At 39.4% G+C, this 17,580-nt stretch overlaps 1 protein-coding gene across 1 annotated transcript in view; it reads right to left on the bottom strand.

Annotated features, from left to right (window-relative positions):
- Positions 1–17,580, bottom strand: part of LOC139697093 (uncharacterized serine/threonine-protein kinase SBK3-like) — a 134,600-nt gene that overhangs the window by 80,259 nt on the left and 36,761 nt on the right. Inside the window, exon 2 of the mRNA XM_071595884.1 lies at positions 2,751–2,865. Coding sequence (XP_071451985.1) covers positions 2,751–2,813 — 63 coding nt within the window. The 5' untranslated portion in view covers positions 2,814–2,865. The remainder of the gene's footprint in view (positions 1–2,750; positions 2,866–17,580) is intronic.

Genomic DNA, 17,580 nt, shown 5'->3' with positions numbered 1-17,580 from the left:
TGTTATGACGAAATACCGTACATACAATGTCACATGTATTCGTAGTCGTGCGCGAGGCGCCACTGTCCACGAGGTTAAAGCCAACTCCATTAAATGTTACTGTTGCGGTTTATCCCGCAGTTTCTCTGGAATTTGATTAAATAAAGACAAAATGGATGCCTACGAAAATAATGTTGATTCCTGCGTAGCAATAGGTAGTCCTTGGAGACGTACTTGCTCTTCTGTGATTGGTAGTTGGATGCACAAATCTGTTATAAAATTATTAACGAACTTATTTTTGTTTTCAGTCCTGTAAATCGAAGTCAACTCATTTATCGAATGTATGAATTATTAGTATTATCGAATGGATGTGAATTTATCTCCCATTGACATGGGCTCTCCCACCAAAGTACGATGGGGGTAATAATACATTTTCAACCTCACTGCTAAAGAGACCTCATTCCAATTTAAATGTGTAATTTAACCTTCGCTACATGAGTGATTCCCAGCCTAGCTTCTCTAGTAATTTTGATACGCTTCTAAGTTTATCATGACAATCTTTTACAAATCCAACTCCTCTACACTGCACGCGATCTAATTCCGTATTCAATCCAACTTCGTGAGGATCCCATATACTTGCAACATATTCTGTAAGAGGTCTAACCAGCGAAAGATATCATTTCTCTTTGATCTTTTCATCACATTTACCCAGTGCTCTTCTAATAAATCGTAATTTTTTGTTGGCTTGTCATCATATTCCCCGTATGTGTTTCACCCAGGAGATATCGTGAGTGAGGGTAACGCCTAGGTATTTAATTGAGTCTACGCATTCCATTTCGGTGTTCCCAATGCAGTAGGTGTTCGGGAGGGAAATTGCTCTTTTTCCAAAACCTCATGACTACGCACTTTTTAAATATATCACCAACTCATTTTCAATAATACGCAATTAGAATACAGCGCGTAGAGCGATTCTAACTCCTCAAAAACTAAGTGACACCCATTGATACGGGTAGTAATCACCGAATGCCGTAATAGCTGATTCCGTAAAACCCTCTGCCAAATGCTCTCGCGGAGGTTTTTAGGGCAAGATGCATTTTTAGATGTACATAGACTGTCCCAAAAATATTAGAATAAATTCGAGATAAACAATTTCGTAGATCCGATTGCAAGTTATCCTAATTCTTCAAAATACTAGCACCCTTGTGCATTGACACACCGATTCCAGGGCGTCTGCCAGTCGCGGTACATTTCCTCGAAGGCATCGACCAGAGTTACGTTCAGGCTCCTTGTCATAGCCTCTTTTACGTTATCCAGTGTTCCAAAATGGTTGCATTTTAAGCTCCTTTTTATTCATTTGAACAAAAGGAAGTTCGGTGGGGACACATCCGGGCTGTAGGTCACTTTGATAGCGGTTCACGCGAGATTAGCACACGAGCAGTCTTCTGATCTTCCGACAGAACCTTGAGGACCATCTTATCACACACCTTCCTCATGGTTAAATCTTCTTTAAGAATGCATGCACTGTGGTTATCGGAATATTATACCCTCCTACTAACATCCTGAAACTCGCGCGTCGATCGACATTGAGCAAATCTCTCACGTTTTGCACATTTTCCTTGAAATGTGACGTTGAGGGTCACCCTCAATTTCCTATCTAACATCCCTAAAGATTGAAATTGTAATTTCAATCAATTGTAATTGTAACACTTGGCTTTTTAGCGTAGAAAAAATATTTATTTACTACCTACGTTTCGTTAGGGTATAATCTATGTTATACCATAACGAAACGTAGGTTGTGAATAAAAATTTTTTATACGTTGAAAAGTCAAGTGATTTAATTTTAATTTCAATATGAAGATTTTCCAACAAGTCATGCCAGAAACTGTTTTATCTTTTATCCCTGAACATCTTATGACAACGGAGAACCATACCTTGGGACATTTCTTCATCTCCCGTACCCGATTTTCTAGGCTTAACAATGAATATCATCGCTTATCGTTTCTCCATGGAACGTGACATCATGAATTCATTAATTCTACCCTCGAATAGGCATCCAGTCTAGTAATGATTATATTACACTGTAACGGCTTACAGACGAATGACATGGGTCGCGTTGCCTTTCCAAAACCTCCCAACACCTTTCTCGTCACAAACCGCACCTTTCCCCCCATTATTCTGCGTAGTAGAAATAGTATTTAGGGGTGGCGACCGACAACTAAGGTGATTTGCGCCATTAGGGATGGATGGGAGAGGTTGAAGGGTGGAGAGAAACCCGGCGTCGGCATCAGCCTACTCTTTACGAAAGGCGCTAAGGGGTCCGCAGTTTAACTTCCCATCCGACGGACGGCGTACTCACTCAAAGTGCCCTCCGCAAAGCACCTCAAGCAGGGATCGGGATACCGCTGAAAAATATTTGTTGTGTCAAGGATTTTGAACCCGGCCCCTCTCGGTGGGAAGCCAGTACGTTAGTAACCGCACCATTCCGATCCCCTTTATAGTTCCTCTAATAGAATTCCTAAAAAAATCCGAATAATACAGAATTTCAAGGTGTGGCCGCCGCCGCCACATGGTAAAAGTGGAAAAGGTGACAACCCATTGGTCATGACGAGCTATTCAGAGACATCTTGTTTGTTGTTGAAAACAGAGACATCTGTGATTGTAAACCGCGGTCTTGTTTGTGTCTACCACTTAATTACGGATGCACTATTGAATCAAGCACCATAAAAAATTAAAGGGAATTTTTCAAATAGTTAAAAAATGTGTGAGCTTACCTTTTCCATCTCGAAGTCTCGTATTCTGTGAATGTTATGAATCGGCGTTTCCAGACTACCCATCTTGTCGTCCGGCAACGGTCAGTCTCTGCGTATAAATGTCCTCCTGATGTCCCTGCAAAAAATGAGACGACGATACGGATTAATCATAAAAATAGTAGAAAAAATAAAACTGTGAAGACAGTTGCTCAATCGATAACAGTGGTACATGTAACCATGACTCAAAAATTTCAAAATATGCCAACATTAACACTGTATAATGCTCAAGAAAAAATTGTTTATCCTTGGTGGAACATTCTCCTTGGGAGAAATTGATTTACGAATCATAGGGACTCATTGAAGTCGTAGAACATAATTCGTGCCTCTGACACAAATTATCTTTGTATATATATATATATATATATATATATATATATTTATAATAGATAATTTGACGAAATAATCTATATATATATATATATATATATATATATATATATATATATATATATATATATATATATATAGATTATTTCGTCGAAGTAACACAGAAGTGTTGAATAAAAAACTTGGACAGCAACACATAAAAAGAACACTCGCACGTTATTTCTTAATAATTTCGACGGAAGTTAGCTCCGTCTTCCTCGGAAGAAACAGTAGTACTGATATTATTAACTATATATGTAAAATATAAATAAATATATATATATATATATATATATAATTATATATATATATTTATATATATATATTTATATTTATATATATATATTTATATATATATATATATATTTATATATATAATGTCGCATATTGGCCAATGGCATTTCGTAATTTGGTAAATAAATGTAGTGCTGAAAACACCCTTCCTTTTTATAGACTAAGATTAGACTTAGCTCGACACAATTAGCCTGAGTTGGACATTCATATTACATAATCTCCACGATGATGGATGATTCCCATTTATTCCGCACTATTGTAATAATTATTAGGGTTTGACAAGCGAAATACACAGTCCGCGTCCGCAGACCTAACATCTTCTTCAAAGGTTTTAAACCCTTTCAGGCGGAGAGGCATCTCTACCATCCATCCCATCTTATTTGACGTTTTCCCGCGCGACGTGAAATTATTTAAAGCTAAAAATAATGTAAACGCGGTAATATTTCAAACTGTTTGAATTTGTGTGGAGCGTCGTGCTATTTAGATCCCGTTTACCATGCCATAAATTCTAGGCTGAAAGGTGGTCGAAAAGCACCACGAGTCTGACGTCATTTGGTGAAAGGGTTTCGAGAAGGGAAGGGGACTACTTTACCCTTGAAAAGAAAACAAAAAAAGGATCTCGGGAAAAGGCGGAGGTCTTTAGTCACCACAACCAGAAACGCCGTCTCCTTCTTGTGAGAGCTTCTTTGCCTAAAAGTAATTGGACGGTTAATGCGTTCACTACTTTGACCATCTTGGTCCAAAAAACACTTTCCAGATAGCTAAAACTGATCCATTTGCTCTAGGTTAATAAAGCCATAAACACAGTAATACCCGAAGGTCGGTTTAGTAGGTGATGGAGGAGTTCACCCAGTACTAAGCCCTATACGGCGTGTGAAATTCACACATGAGGGTAGGGGGGCCAGTTCCCTTCCCTGTGACGGTTATGGTTTCCCAGGAAGACCTGGTACCCGAAAAACCACATACCGAAAACCACGGGAATCGAACCCGGGACCCTCCGGTCAGCAGTCCAATGCTCTACCCACTGGACTACCGCGACCCGGTTTAGGTTAATAAACTTTTAATATTAAAACTTTAATTAAGACCTACTATTTCTGGAAAACCTCATGACCTTTCCTTTTGTTTACTGGAAAATCGAAAATGTTTACAGATGAGGTAAAAGAGTTCATCCGATTGGTGCAGGGGTGCTGGTGTCATGCAACTCATCTTGCAAGGGAGACGGGTTCGATTACCGGACGTGGAAAATCCGCCAGTTGGTATTTCTGTCTCTGCTTGGATGCTTGTGATTAGCATGCCGGGTGCAGAAAGGCGTAACTAGTGCGCCAGCCTCGCGTGAGACATTGAACTGCTTATCTCAATACAGGTATAATGCAGAAATAAGGTTATCCCCAAGTCACAAAGATTGTACAGATTGGCGCAGAAAGAGAAATTTTGCAAAGATATAGTTACGAGGGGAGGGTGAAAACTAATGCACACATGCTTACATACCACAAACAAAATGACCTCCAGAAGCACTTCTGCTTGCATGTGGAAGTAACATTCCCTCTCAACACGCATGCGCAGGTTTGAGGTCGTTACATTCATCCAGTGTATTTTGAGAAGTGGAAGTATGGAGACGCGTTTTAGTGCTATGTTAACGCGACTTAAACAGCGTGTGGAGTTACTTTTTCAGGAGTTAAAAATTCGATAACAGCACGCTGTTTAACTCGCGTTGACATAGCATTTGACACGTCTCCATACGTGCTTCCGCGTCTCAAAATCCACTGGATGAATGTAACGACCTCAAACCTGCACATGCGTGTTGGTGGGGAATGTTACTTCCACATGCCACCAGAAGTGCTTCTGAAGGTCATTTTGTTTGTGGTCTACAAGCATGTGTGCATTACTTTTCAGCGTACCCTCGTAGTTGATGAACAGTATTTAATGAAAAATATCAAAAGTAATAATTAAAGAAATTAGACTGAAATAGATTCAGAAAAAAACAGGCATTGCGTTCAAGCACTTTCTCATTCGTGAAGTTGAAGACTGAAGTACGGATAAAAATATTCCGTTCATGACACACGCCATTTTGGATGTTGTGTTTATTTGTTTAATTTTGTTGTTATTACCGTGGATACAGTCGGGAGAAACTGTAACCAAATCAACAAAGGTTTAATTAATGGAGTGGAGGAACGGCGCTAATTAAATCACCATCGCCGATACGAATAATGCTAAGTATTGTGGGGAGAAACTATAAATTCAATCACCAACTTTTGCCAACATACGTACAGTTATCATAGAGTTGAAGAATGAAATGCGAAAGTATGTTTTCAATAATCTATTGCAGTCATACTCGCTTATGTTTTACCGGGGATATTCATCTCGCGTATGATCACAATATGAAACGAAGAATACCATTGTTTTGTGTTTTATCTTCTTCATTTTATGGATAAACCTCATTTATTAGGAAAGACTCGAACAAACATTGTAGGTTTATTATTTTATTATCGTTTTCATTTTTAAAATCCATTTAACATTATGTTATTAATTTTTTATTATGCCTGACCCCTATTTTCACCAAATTGTGGTTTTCTCCTTTTTACTTACTTTACTTTAAGACCCATGTCTAGTCACCAGCAACCACCTCAAAGAGATCCAAGGCAAGATTGTCACACAAGCAGTCTTCTGAGAGCACTTTTGGGACCATCTTATCACACCTTTCTCATGGCTAAAATCTTCTTTAAGAATGCAATGAACTGTGGTTTTCTGAATATTGCACTCTTCTGCTAGCATCTTGACACTTGGGGGTCAATCAGAATTGAGCTAGCGTCTCACCTTTTGCACATTTTCATCGCACTGTGCTGTTGATTGATGTCCGGGGCATTCCTCGTCGTCAACCTCCTCGTTACATTCCCAGAACATCCTGTGCAAACAGAAAACCATCACTTGAGACATTCCTCTCAATCTCCATAAGCATCCTTATCCATGGTCGTGGCCTCCGAATCCTATTTTACAAGCTGAACGGACAATTAAATCGCATATCATTGCTTCATGGAAATTAACATCGTGAATTCGTGACGTAAGCGTCGAACAGGGGTCCAGCATAGCAGCAATCCGTATACTACAAATGCCCACAGTTAACAATCGAGGGTCGTCATGCTTTCCAAAGATCCCCCATCAGCTTTTTCTTCACAAAAAACTCCACTCCAGCCATCTGCATCATTGGCGAAAAATCATTCTACTTATTTTTGGCACCTACCTTGTATTTCGAAATACATAAATTTCCTGCTGATAGTATCATAGCTAATGGGTCTTAAACCTGAATACTTAGTAGTAAACAACCAGCTTAGAGTACATTTTTATAATGAGCCTGGCAACATAAAACGACCATACTCCAAAGAACTAAATGACGTGACATAAAATATCGTTATACCCCATAATATACTAATTAATTGCTTAGCTCTGCATACTTTCCACTTCCCTTAATTCCATCTAGAATACCTATTATTTTCCTCCCTCCAACTCGCTTTATCAGCATTTTCCCCATTATATATATATATATATATATATATATATATATATATATATATATATATATATATATATATATATATTTATAAAAAGGTGTATATATATATCTATATCATAGTCTTCCTCGGAATCCCTTTGCCTCCATCAGAACTTCCTGCATCCACTTGTCCAGCTTTGTTCTAATTTCCTCTACCAGCCGCCTCTTCTCCTCCCCTCACAATGCCTATAACTTCATAGTTTGTTTTCCTTGCCTTCCATTTCGTTTTCTCCATTCTTCACTACATCCACGTCTCAAACACCTCCAAATCTACGCTTATACTCCTACTTCAACGACCATGTTTCTGAACCATACAAGGAATGTGTTTTCAAGTTTTATTTATTAAGTATCTCTCTTGGGTATTTTTGTAAAATATTTATTGTTTTAATAACCAACAGATAGTTCTTTTTTTATTTCTATGTTTCTTTTCTTACATTCTAATCATGCCTAACGACCCACTAGTTCAAATATAAGAATCTTGTAAGGGGTTTAAACGTTTGATATTTAAAAAAATTAACATTTAAAATTCCATTTAAAATAAATTTGGTGAAACATAGTTACAGTGAAATCACTAGTGTGTGGGATGAATGAACGATTCCGCATTGAAATCCTTCTCCTTTAAGAATACGGCATGTAAGTTGCGCACTTTCTGTGTAGAAATATAAAACTCTTTGGCGTTGGAGCGAATGGACCCAGGGGAGAAAGTTGAAATCGGGGAGTTCGGTTGCGAGGAGAGGAATCAGAGCAGGCGGAACATTTCAACCACCTCGAAAGTAGTGAGCATAACGTAAGGAGGGGAGATCTTGATGAATACGTATCAAGCGGAGATCATCTCAAGCAAAGAGGGCATTCTGCACGTCCGAGGTCTAAACGGCCAAGCTCAAAGAAAATCCGGTTAATAACGATGAGGCTGTAGTGAATAAATTCGTTCAGAAAGTGAAGCTATATTGAACAGAGACGTGAGCTCTTGAATGAGCCGGTTAGATGAGAGTATGGAACTTCGTACCAGTAAACTACGCGTTGGCTGCGGGTCATGACAGTTTTGTAGACGCAAAATGAGAAATAAGGAAGCAGTATAATATCATTGGAGTGAAAGACCTGATGGAGAATATAATGGTTAAAAGAAATGAAGTTTTACGAAATGATTCTGTGTTAATTCAGTCACTTTTGCACGATGCAACGAAACTTTGACTTGAAAAATCCTACTAGATGTCTTAACTTTATATTTACTTACTTGACACACAAATAGAATCGTGGAAACAAATAGAGCGAATTGGGTAGACCCCAATCAATCCACATCCAAAGCTTAAATTAAAACATTTGACTTAATTTTCAATTTGATCAGAATTCATTAAGGAACACGTACTGCCACCAATACAACAAGCAGCACGAATAACATTAAAAGCCCTGGCAATTATTTACATGTTTCACATATTAAAACTGTTAAGAAAACGTACAAAAGAATGAACATTTTACGATAAAGCCAGATGTAACTTACGCGTTTAACATAGAATTTTGGGAGAGTACGGATATGGCAACAATCGATAAACAACTTGTTTATTTTGGTAGTCCCCTCACCATGGAGTTTCTATGATCCTAACGTAAATAAATAACGCATCGATTTCAAGAGGACCCATTCTTTGTCATTCCAACGTTAGGATATCGCAGCGCTTGTTCTTCTAAAGTGAGTTATAATTGTTTTATTTTATTGATCTATTATTACTTTGGTAGTCTACTGTTTAATTTGGGTTTTGGTTGAACACTGAATAAACACCTCTGTATTTCATAGCCTCGCCTAACGAGAGACAATATGACACTCCACACTATAGTAAACTTTTCGTCCATTCCTCATTCATTCTACCTCCCTTCATTCTGATCAGCATGCACCATTTTCTTATTTCTACCCATTCTTTGCTTGCCTAACTATCCTCCTGGCTCTCTTTTCCCTCCAAAATAGCCTTCAAAATTCCATCACCAATCAAAATCCTCTGCATACACCTTTCCTGCCTCCTTTGGACTTTCTTTGCCAAACGCAATTGTTCTTCGTATATTTCTACTACTGCCTCGAGCCCGTCTCGCTTGATAGCGAATTAAATAGTGACTTGGAAAAGTTGTCTGTTTTCAACTCTAGATGGCTGATTCACCTCTCGTATTTCCGCAGAGAGGAAGTGAACGACACGGGGATTTGTAAGTGATGGGAGGAGGATTTCGCCAATATGTGCACACATTCGCAATTCGTGGATTCAGCAAAAAAAACAGGAGCGTCGTTTAACTTCGGCGCGAGAACACTCAACCGGGATCAACTCGGGTGACCGCGGAAGGATTTTCGCGAGGCTTCCTTCGCCAATTTTCCACCAACTGCTCCCACGACCCCCATTTATTTCTCCTCCTGGTAGGAATCTTCCGGGATCTCAAATCTCGCTCGGGCAGTCGCGTTAGTGTTCGGGCTTCGCTCGTTGGGGGATGGGAAGGGGGAAAGGAGAGAAAAGTTGCACAGTTTAGAGATCAAAGCGGAGTGAATTGCGATGGTGTGTGAAATATGAGGGGTCACTTGCGTATTATGGTTAATGGAGAAAACAGGTTTTCTTTTTTTTTCTCGATTAATCTACCATGCAATTAGGAAAGAATATAAAAAGGAATAACGCCATTTTTTTAAAAAAGGTTTTTATACATTTCGTTTGAACGCTCTGGGCAATTAAAAATATTTTGTGACTCCCTTTACTAGTTTGAAAAACAAAGAGAACGTTTTTAATGAGCCTAGCTGTCTGAGTTCATTCGCGCAATGGTCTACAATTATTATTCTAACCTATAAGACGGTTTCCGCTTAAAGCAAGCCTAAGCGATTCTATAAAACAGCTGCAGTTGACAGTTCTTGTTTGAGAAAGAGATATAAATACCTAAAGATTATGCATTTGTAAGAAAATTACATAAATTCCTTACTTGTGTGATACAAATTCTAAACATTTGAGAACGGAGACTTTTTCTGTCCTGTTTAACTACCTTTGCACGACTTTTTCATTCCTTCTTGCTCTATCATCTTTCGGCCACGAATTTTGTTTTTTAGAATTTTTTAAGGTAATCTGTGCAAGTAACACTAATTGGCCATTGACCAATTGGTGCAGAAAAGAACACTCACATCGCCACCAAAGACTTTTCCTTTTATTTTATTTTAGTACACCGCCACAAGTAATTTTCCTTTTATTTTATTTTAGTTCACCGCGAGGGTATGTGGCAGGGGGTGAATACACACCTGACTAATTTTGACCTGAAATTGACCCTACCGCGGTCGCACAATGTTATTCTGATCCCTTATCGTTCGTGGGAATAATGACATGTTGAATCTATCTGTCCTACACTTAATCTCTCTAATTTAATTGAAATGATCTATCCTACCAAAGTACGATAGGGATTATAATACATTTTCAAATCACTGCTAAAGAGATCTTCTTCCAATTTATGCAAGAGCTTCAATCTGTAATTTCACCCCGCTCCATTGAGTGATTCCCAGCTTAGCTGCTCTAATATTTTGGATACGCTGCTAAGCTTATCATAACAACGTTTTACAAATCTAACTCCTTTGGATCGCAGAAAGTACTGCTAATTGCTTCTCTGAGTGGCCGACAGACTGCTGCAGCTCCCCGGGCTAATACCGTTGTGGTTTTTAGTTGACTTCCACGACGCATTGCTCAACAGAGTCGTTAGAAGAAATTTTCATCTCGCCTCCTCTGAGGTGATTGTCGCACCATGGGCGGCAGTGGTATCAACCGTCCGCTCGCATTAAAAAGGCCCCCGCTGCCCCCTCCTCTGGACACTCGGTGACCTACTGTTTTGGCGGAAGACGCTCGCCAAGTCACATCATTTTCACAGGCTTCCGTGGTAATTTAAAGCTAAGTACGACTCCTGAAGTGAGCACGCTTAAATACCATCTAACCTCAATATCTAAGAGATCAACTCACGGTCCACAGTCCGATGGACCCTATCGATATCTAAGAGCTGAGGTAAAGAAGAGATGTGTGGCTGTAAAGAGACCTGTGGCTGGATAGTTCAGAGAGCTGCTGCAAACTAGTCTTCGGATTGATAACCCGTGGCGTCAGTGACCTCCTACACCACGCAGCGTACCGCATCTCACTCCTTGAGACGTCTCACCCTGGTCTCAAATTTCGCAAAAGTCTCTGAGATATTACTGATAAACAGTCTTGTTTCCTTTTGTCTCGCTATCAATGAGAGATGCTTTATAGTCAGAGGAATTGAAAAATGCCTCTCGTTCTCGGTAAACCGTTACGACAATACGCGTGCCCTTGACAACGTAAATAAACAACCACGATCAATGAAGCGACAAACATGGCAGTGAGTTATTTTTTTTCTGCGCAAATTTGTGAATTCTCGTGTCGTGATTCATGATCATCTTCCCTTTTTTCGGTCTTACTTCCTTATTTTCCTTCCGTCAAGTCCCCATTTATATTATTTGCGTGTCCAGCCCCTCTGTTTTTAACGTTTTCGTGTGCGTCTTGTCCATTTGTGAGCTATCTCCCACCTCTCTCCTCCAGCTGCTATCCTTTACCTATCATTTTGCACCACCCTCCCGACTCCTACTATTTTAACCGTCTTCTACAGCGCATTCCTCTCTCCAGTCTCCAGCCTTTGGTTTTCCTATGATGTCCCCGCACAGCCAAAGAGAAAAACCACATGCTTCAAAGATCGCAAAAAAAATCTTGGCGGAGCGTCACTTTTTAACATGAGGAAGACTTGAGCAGGCGAATGAGACTGTTTTTGGGAGGGAGTGTTCAACACCCTTGGGAAGTAAGAGTGAAGGGTGACGTAAGAGGTATGGATTAATAACAGCTTCTTTAAGTTCTTTCGCGAGTGTTTTCATTTCATCCAAGGCTAGACATTGAATTCGATGGTTCGATCACTGCACATTACTCTACATAACCGTGAGTATTTCATGTTCATTATCTTTGCTGTATCGAAAAAACATATTATAATATGTCTAGAAGTCATTCCAATTCGTGGGGAACTTTGTGAAATCATTAAAAAATGATTGGAAAACGTAGCATGACAACTTAATGAATTGATGAAAAACTAAATGAAATGATAATGTTGGTAAAACTATTATGAAAATAGTTGGCCGCGTTGGTAACATTTTATGATTACGCATCGATGATCATGGGTGTTTAATTATCCAGCATTATACCTGTACTGAGATCTTATTTACAACCGTCCGCCATCTTAACCAGAAGAATTTTAACAAGGAGAATTTTATGATCGCTCGCAATCTAAAAGGACACGTGGTTTAATGGATATCAAATTATAACAGTGACTCCTTTCAATTTAAGTGGCCGTGTGTGTGCATACTTTAAGATAATTTTTCCAATTAAAATGAGAGAAAAAATTTACTAATTATTTGAAATCACCATCGTTGGATTGTAACCCAAATAGATAAGGGCGAATACAGACGAACTCACGTCGATTCATTAAAATTACAAGAGCGTTTATATTTTTCTGATCCTATGCTTGTTTTATAAAATTCGCGTTAATTCATGTATAATCGTAAAGGAAAGACATGATAACGAAATGGGACGAGATGAGAAGAAAGAAGGAAATGAATAACTGAGGGCAAAGGGGAGGAAATTCTCGTCATGAGTGAAAGTGAACAGTCATCATTGATCGTATCAAAACTTACCTCTGATAGTTGGAATATCTAGAATGAAAATGATAGACTCAAAGGAAACAAACTGTTGGATATATAATAATAGGTTTGAGGCAGATAAGAAGGATTAGATTATCAGATTAAGAAACATGAAACGATGTATGACTGAGCTGGGTACAAATTGAGTGAAAAAAGTCTTGTCTTGAGTGAAAGAAAGTCTTTTAAAAATATCACTTAAGAGTAATAGGAAAAACTCGGCATCATTCCTGCTCTATATGTATTCCGTTCATTCCACGTACTTCGTTGACTATGATCACTGGCGTAGCAAAACCTAATTTGCCTAGCAGGGCAAACATTTACCTTATTTCATATTATTATGGAGTAATTCAAATATCAGAAGAAATACAGACATGTGAACTATGAGTTAATGTGAATGAAAGCCTTGAAGAAGCTAGATTCCTTGAGACGGATTGTGGGAAAACTTAAAAAAAATTAAAGAGAGAGAGAGTTGTTACTTCGCCTTATTTAGGCAACGTTTGAAATATGCGGTAAATATTTGGGATCCATGTGAGAAAATGTTAATTAAGGAAGTGGAAAAGGATCAGAGAAAATTTCTGCTTGGTTTGCTAAAAATTGTTAAGAGATGAGAGTAAATGTGATTGGTATGCTGGAGGAATTAATTTTGGGAGCCCTTTGATTCACGAAGAGAGGACACAAATTTTAGAGCCACTTAAAAAGGAACAAGGGAATAATAGGAGTTTTTTAAAAAGGAGTTTTATTATAACAAAACACTCGCACGTTATTTCTTAATATTTTCGACGGTATTTAGCTCCGTCTTCCTGAGAAGAAACAGCAGTATTGCCCACCACCTCTTGGACAGGATCGCATATATATATATATGTATATATATATAATAAATTGGACAGCAACAAACAATATAGAAATACATAAAAAGATCACTCACACGTTATTTCTTGATCATTTCAACGGAATTCTGCTCCGTCTTCATCGAAAGATAGAGAAGTAATATATATATATATATTTATATATATATATACACACATATATATACACATATACGAGTATATATAATATGTACACACACACAGACACACACACACACGCACACACACACACACACACACATATATATATATATATATATAGTACAATACACAGTAACACATAATATAGAAACACAAAAAAAGAGAACACTCACACGTATTTTCTTGATATTTCGACGGAAACAATCCGTCTTCCTCTGAAGATATAGAAGTAATGAGTAATGATCATTACTTCTATATCTTCAGAGGAAGACGGATTGTTTCCGTCGAAATATCAAGAAAATACGTGTGAGTGTTCTCTTTTTTTGTGTTTCTATATTATGTGTTACTGTGTATTGTACTATTCGGCACTTCCGTGTTACGTCTATGAAAGCATATATATATATATATATATATATATATATATATATATATATATATATGTATACACACACTACGATCCTGTCCGAGAGGTGGTGGGCTGGAGGAAACGAATCCCCCCCACGCCCCCAATGAGCATTCATCCTGAGAGGGCTAAAAATCAAGCGTGATCTGCCGAGAAGCCATTTCCCCAAAATAGGATATCGAGGCTAATGCACTGAAACGTCCCATTTTCTTTTTTTAATCCTCGAATAGAGAATATCCCCGACGGGCTTTAGAGTTGGCACTGAACCTTGAATACAGTCGACTCATTTAGCCGATGAACTCCTGTGACCTATTCACGTATTTAACCCTCACCCATATCTATAAAGGTCCTGAAATTCATGAAAGGTGAAGTGAGATCACTTTTGCCCAACTATTGACCCATTATCGCATCGCTGACATTCAAACGGCAGAGGCCAACTTTCATCGGACGAAATACGATATGTTGTTACTGGCTGCGGCTGAGAATGGCGAGCCAGCTAAGGAATAATTCAATAAAGAAAACTTGTTTGCATCTACACAATAGATCGCAAGCCACTTGAATGGTGTGTGGCGGGGGGTGGCACGGCACCAGCCATACACAAAGAAATATGAGCTCATGCATTCATCATAACATATATTAAATATTGTTCGAACGCACAATATATATATATATATATATATATATATATATATATATATATATATATATATATAGTATATATTCACACACACACGCACAGATAATTATATGGATGGTTACATGTATATACATATAGTAGTAATTTTTATGGGAGGCGATCGATAGCTAATGTCATTTACGACATTAGGGATGGATGGGATAGTAAGGGTGGAGAGAACCCCGTCGTCGGCATTAGCCTACTCTTGTCGAAAGGCGCCAAGAGGTCCGCAGTCTAACGTCCTATCCGACAGACGTCGTACTCACTCTAAGTGATCTCCACAAAGCACCTCAAGAAGGGATCGGGATACCACTGAAAAATATTTGTTGCCCACACACACACACACATATATATATATATATATATATATATATATATATATATATATATATATATATATATATATATATATATATATAGTATATATATATTCGAGATCGCATAAATTGCCTCCCCTCTGTTTGCACGTTGATTCAAGGGGTAGATCAGGGATGAGTGGCTTATGGGCGAGCAGGAATGGGGGTGGCAGGGTTTATCTCTCTCTAAGGGAGCGAGGGATTTCCCGATCGTTCTGACTTTCGTCGGCCGCGGTTGGAACGATCTGGTTCCGTATCAACACCTCCTCCCCCCAAGCACCCCACACACCACAAACACACCCTCTCCTTTCATTTCGCCTCGCCCACTTCTCCCCCGCCCCCCACTCCATTGGATCCTAGCTACGTGGCACGCGTGAAAGAGGGACGAGAGAGGGGGGCGTGTTCTATTCCTAGTCCTGACAGGGATCCAAATAGATGACTCCCCACCCCATTACCACATTTCCCTCTTTCTCTCCCTCTGCAGCAGCAGCTCATGGGAGGCCTGGGGTGACGAGGAGGGAAGTGGAGAGCTGGGGGAGGTGGGGGTGGCCTGACAGACTGACAGGCAGCCATTTGAGTGCACCATGCTGCTTCGCCTGACAATAAAATTCGAAAAATGTAAGGAGTTCCCCGTGACGTGACATCCGGAGGGTCACCAGCGTCATTGTTGAAGAACGCCGATGTCACTAGACCCACGCCCATTGTCAAGTAGTCGGAAAACCCGGCAGATATTTAGGAATATACTTCATTTATTTCTCTAGCATACTTATAAGATTTAATGGAGTCGAGAAGGCACGAGTATTTATTGCTAGTTTTAGCGATTGATGGAATGGACAATATTTCACGTAGTCGATGCTAGCGCCATCGCGATCAGATATACAAATCAAAATAAAAATGTGGCAAACGCGATGAGCGCAACGTTAAAATTTTGTCGACGGTGTTATGGTATTCTTAATATGGTAGACTAGTTTTAATCATTCTTCCTTTGTAACACTATTTTGCGAGATTATTTTCCCGGAAAGTTCAGTTGGTCAATGATATAAACATTGAATTTTGGCGTAAAATCACTGTTTGCAATGGAAAACTTTTTTATAACCACCGCCCAAAACAGACCGTAGTCTCACGTGACTTCGTTGTAGCCCCCCCCCTCTCCACCTTTTATAACTCTGTGCGCGCGTTCCCCTTGGCAACGCCCCTGAGTTCACCTAATTATTATTATTTTTTTAAACCATCCCTTCCCCCCTCCCCACCCTCGGCCATCCGCCTCAAAGATTTATCAAGACTTCGCTTCCGGCCCACTTAAGGTGCGGTGCCACTTCCCGGAGGTTCAATGACCCCCCCTCCCCATCCCCCGTGCATCTTCCCACCCCCTGGAGAACGCACCGAAAGGGCGAGGTGAGGTTTTTATCATCTCATTTTCCTTCCCCTTGTTCTGCCTTCTATTGCACTCCACTAACAGGTGCGCTTGGACCGAACTGAATTTATGCGTTAGGATACGTGCCTTGCTTTGCCTCACCGCCGTGGTTGAATGGAATGTTTAAACCCTGATCCAACTGATGATCAGTACGAGAGGAAAGGGAGCTTAGATACTCCACAATGGTGTTGCGTGAGTGAGGTGATTAGGTGCACCTGATTCCTACCTTGTGTACTCGAGTTCGCATCCCGGGCGTAGTAAAACATTTCACAGTTAATTATATCGCTCCCTGATTTGGAGTGCATTGTAGGAAGAATGCTTAAGGTGGAGGACCCCGCCCGTCGGATGGGTCGCTAATATTGTGATACTTTGAACCCTTCTCACGTTATATGCAATACAATACAATGCAATAGAAGAATGGTGCTAAAACACCCTCTCCTTCTTCATTGGAATTCTCTGTTCCGCCAGGTGTATACGGGAACCTTAAGCATTCTTCGTCGTAACCACAACTCCAAACTTACCAAGAGCTTTTTCTGTTAAACTGTCCATGTTCCGCTGTTGGACACCACATTTCAAAATAAGACATTCAGCAAGTTTATTTCACAGTTCTTTTCATTTATTACTTTTATTGCACTTTACTCTTCAAGCCAGTGCTTGGGTGTGTGGCAACGGGTGATTACAAAACACACTACGCTTGACCGAAGAAAAACTCTCTCCCTCCCTCCCTCTCTGGTCGGACAATGTTATTCTGATCCTTTATGATTCGTGAGAAATTTTCATATTAAATCCACCTGTTGTGGACTCTCTAATTTCATTGACATCATCTCTCATAGCATAGTACGATAGGGGTGTTAATACATTTTCACCATCACTGATAAAGAGACGCCTTTCCAAGTTACGCAAGAGTTTTAATTTTTAATTTAACATTCGTTCTGTGAATGATTTGCAGCCTTGTATTGCTATGATATTTTGGATGTGATACTAAGTTTATGATAACAACGTTTTTCAAATCCAGCTCCTCTCTTATGCACGCGATTCA

This window comes from Hetaerina americana, unplaced genomic scaffold (genome assembly GCF_022747635.1).
Source record: "Hetaerina americana unplaced genomic scaffold, ioHetAmer1.1.p SCAF_1, whole genome shotgun sequence".
Taxonomy (NCBI): domain Eukaryota; kingdom Metazoa; phylum Arthropoda; class Insecta; order Odonata; family Calopterygidae; genus Hetaerina; species Hetaerina americana.
This window is presented reverse-complemented; position numbering and strand designations above follow the sequence as displayed.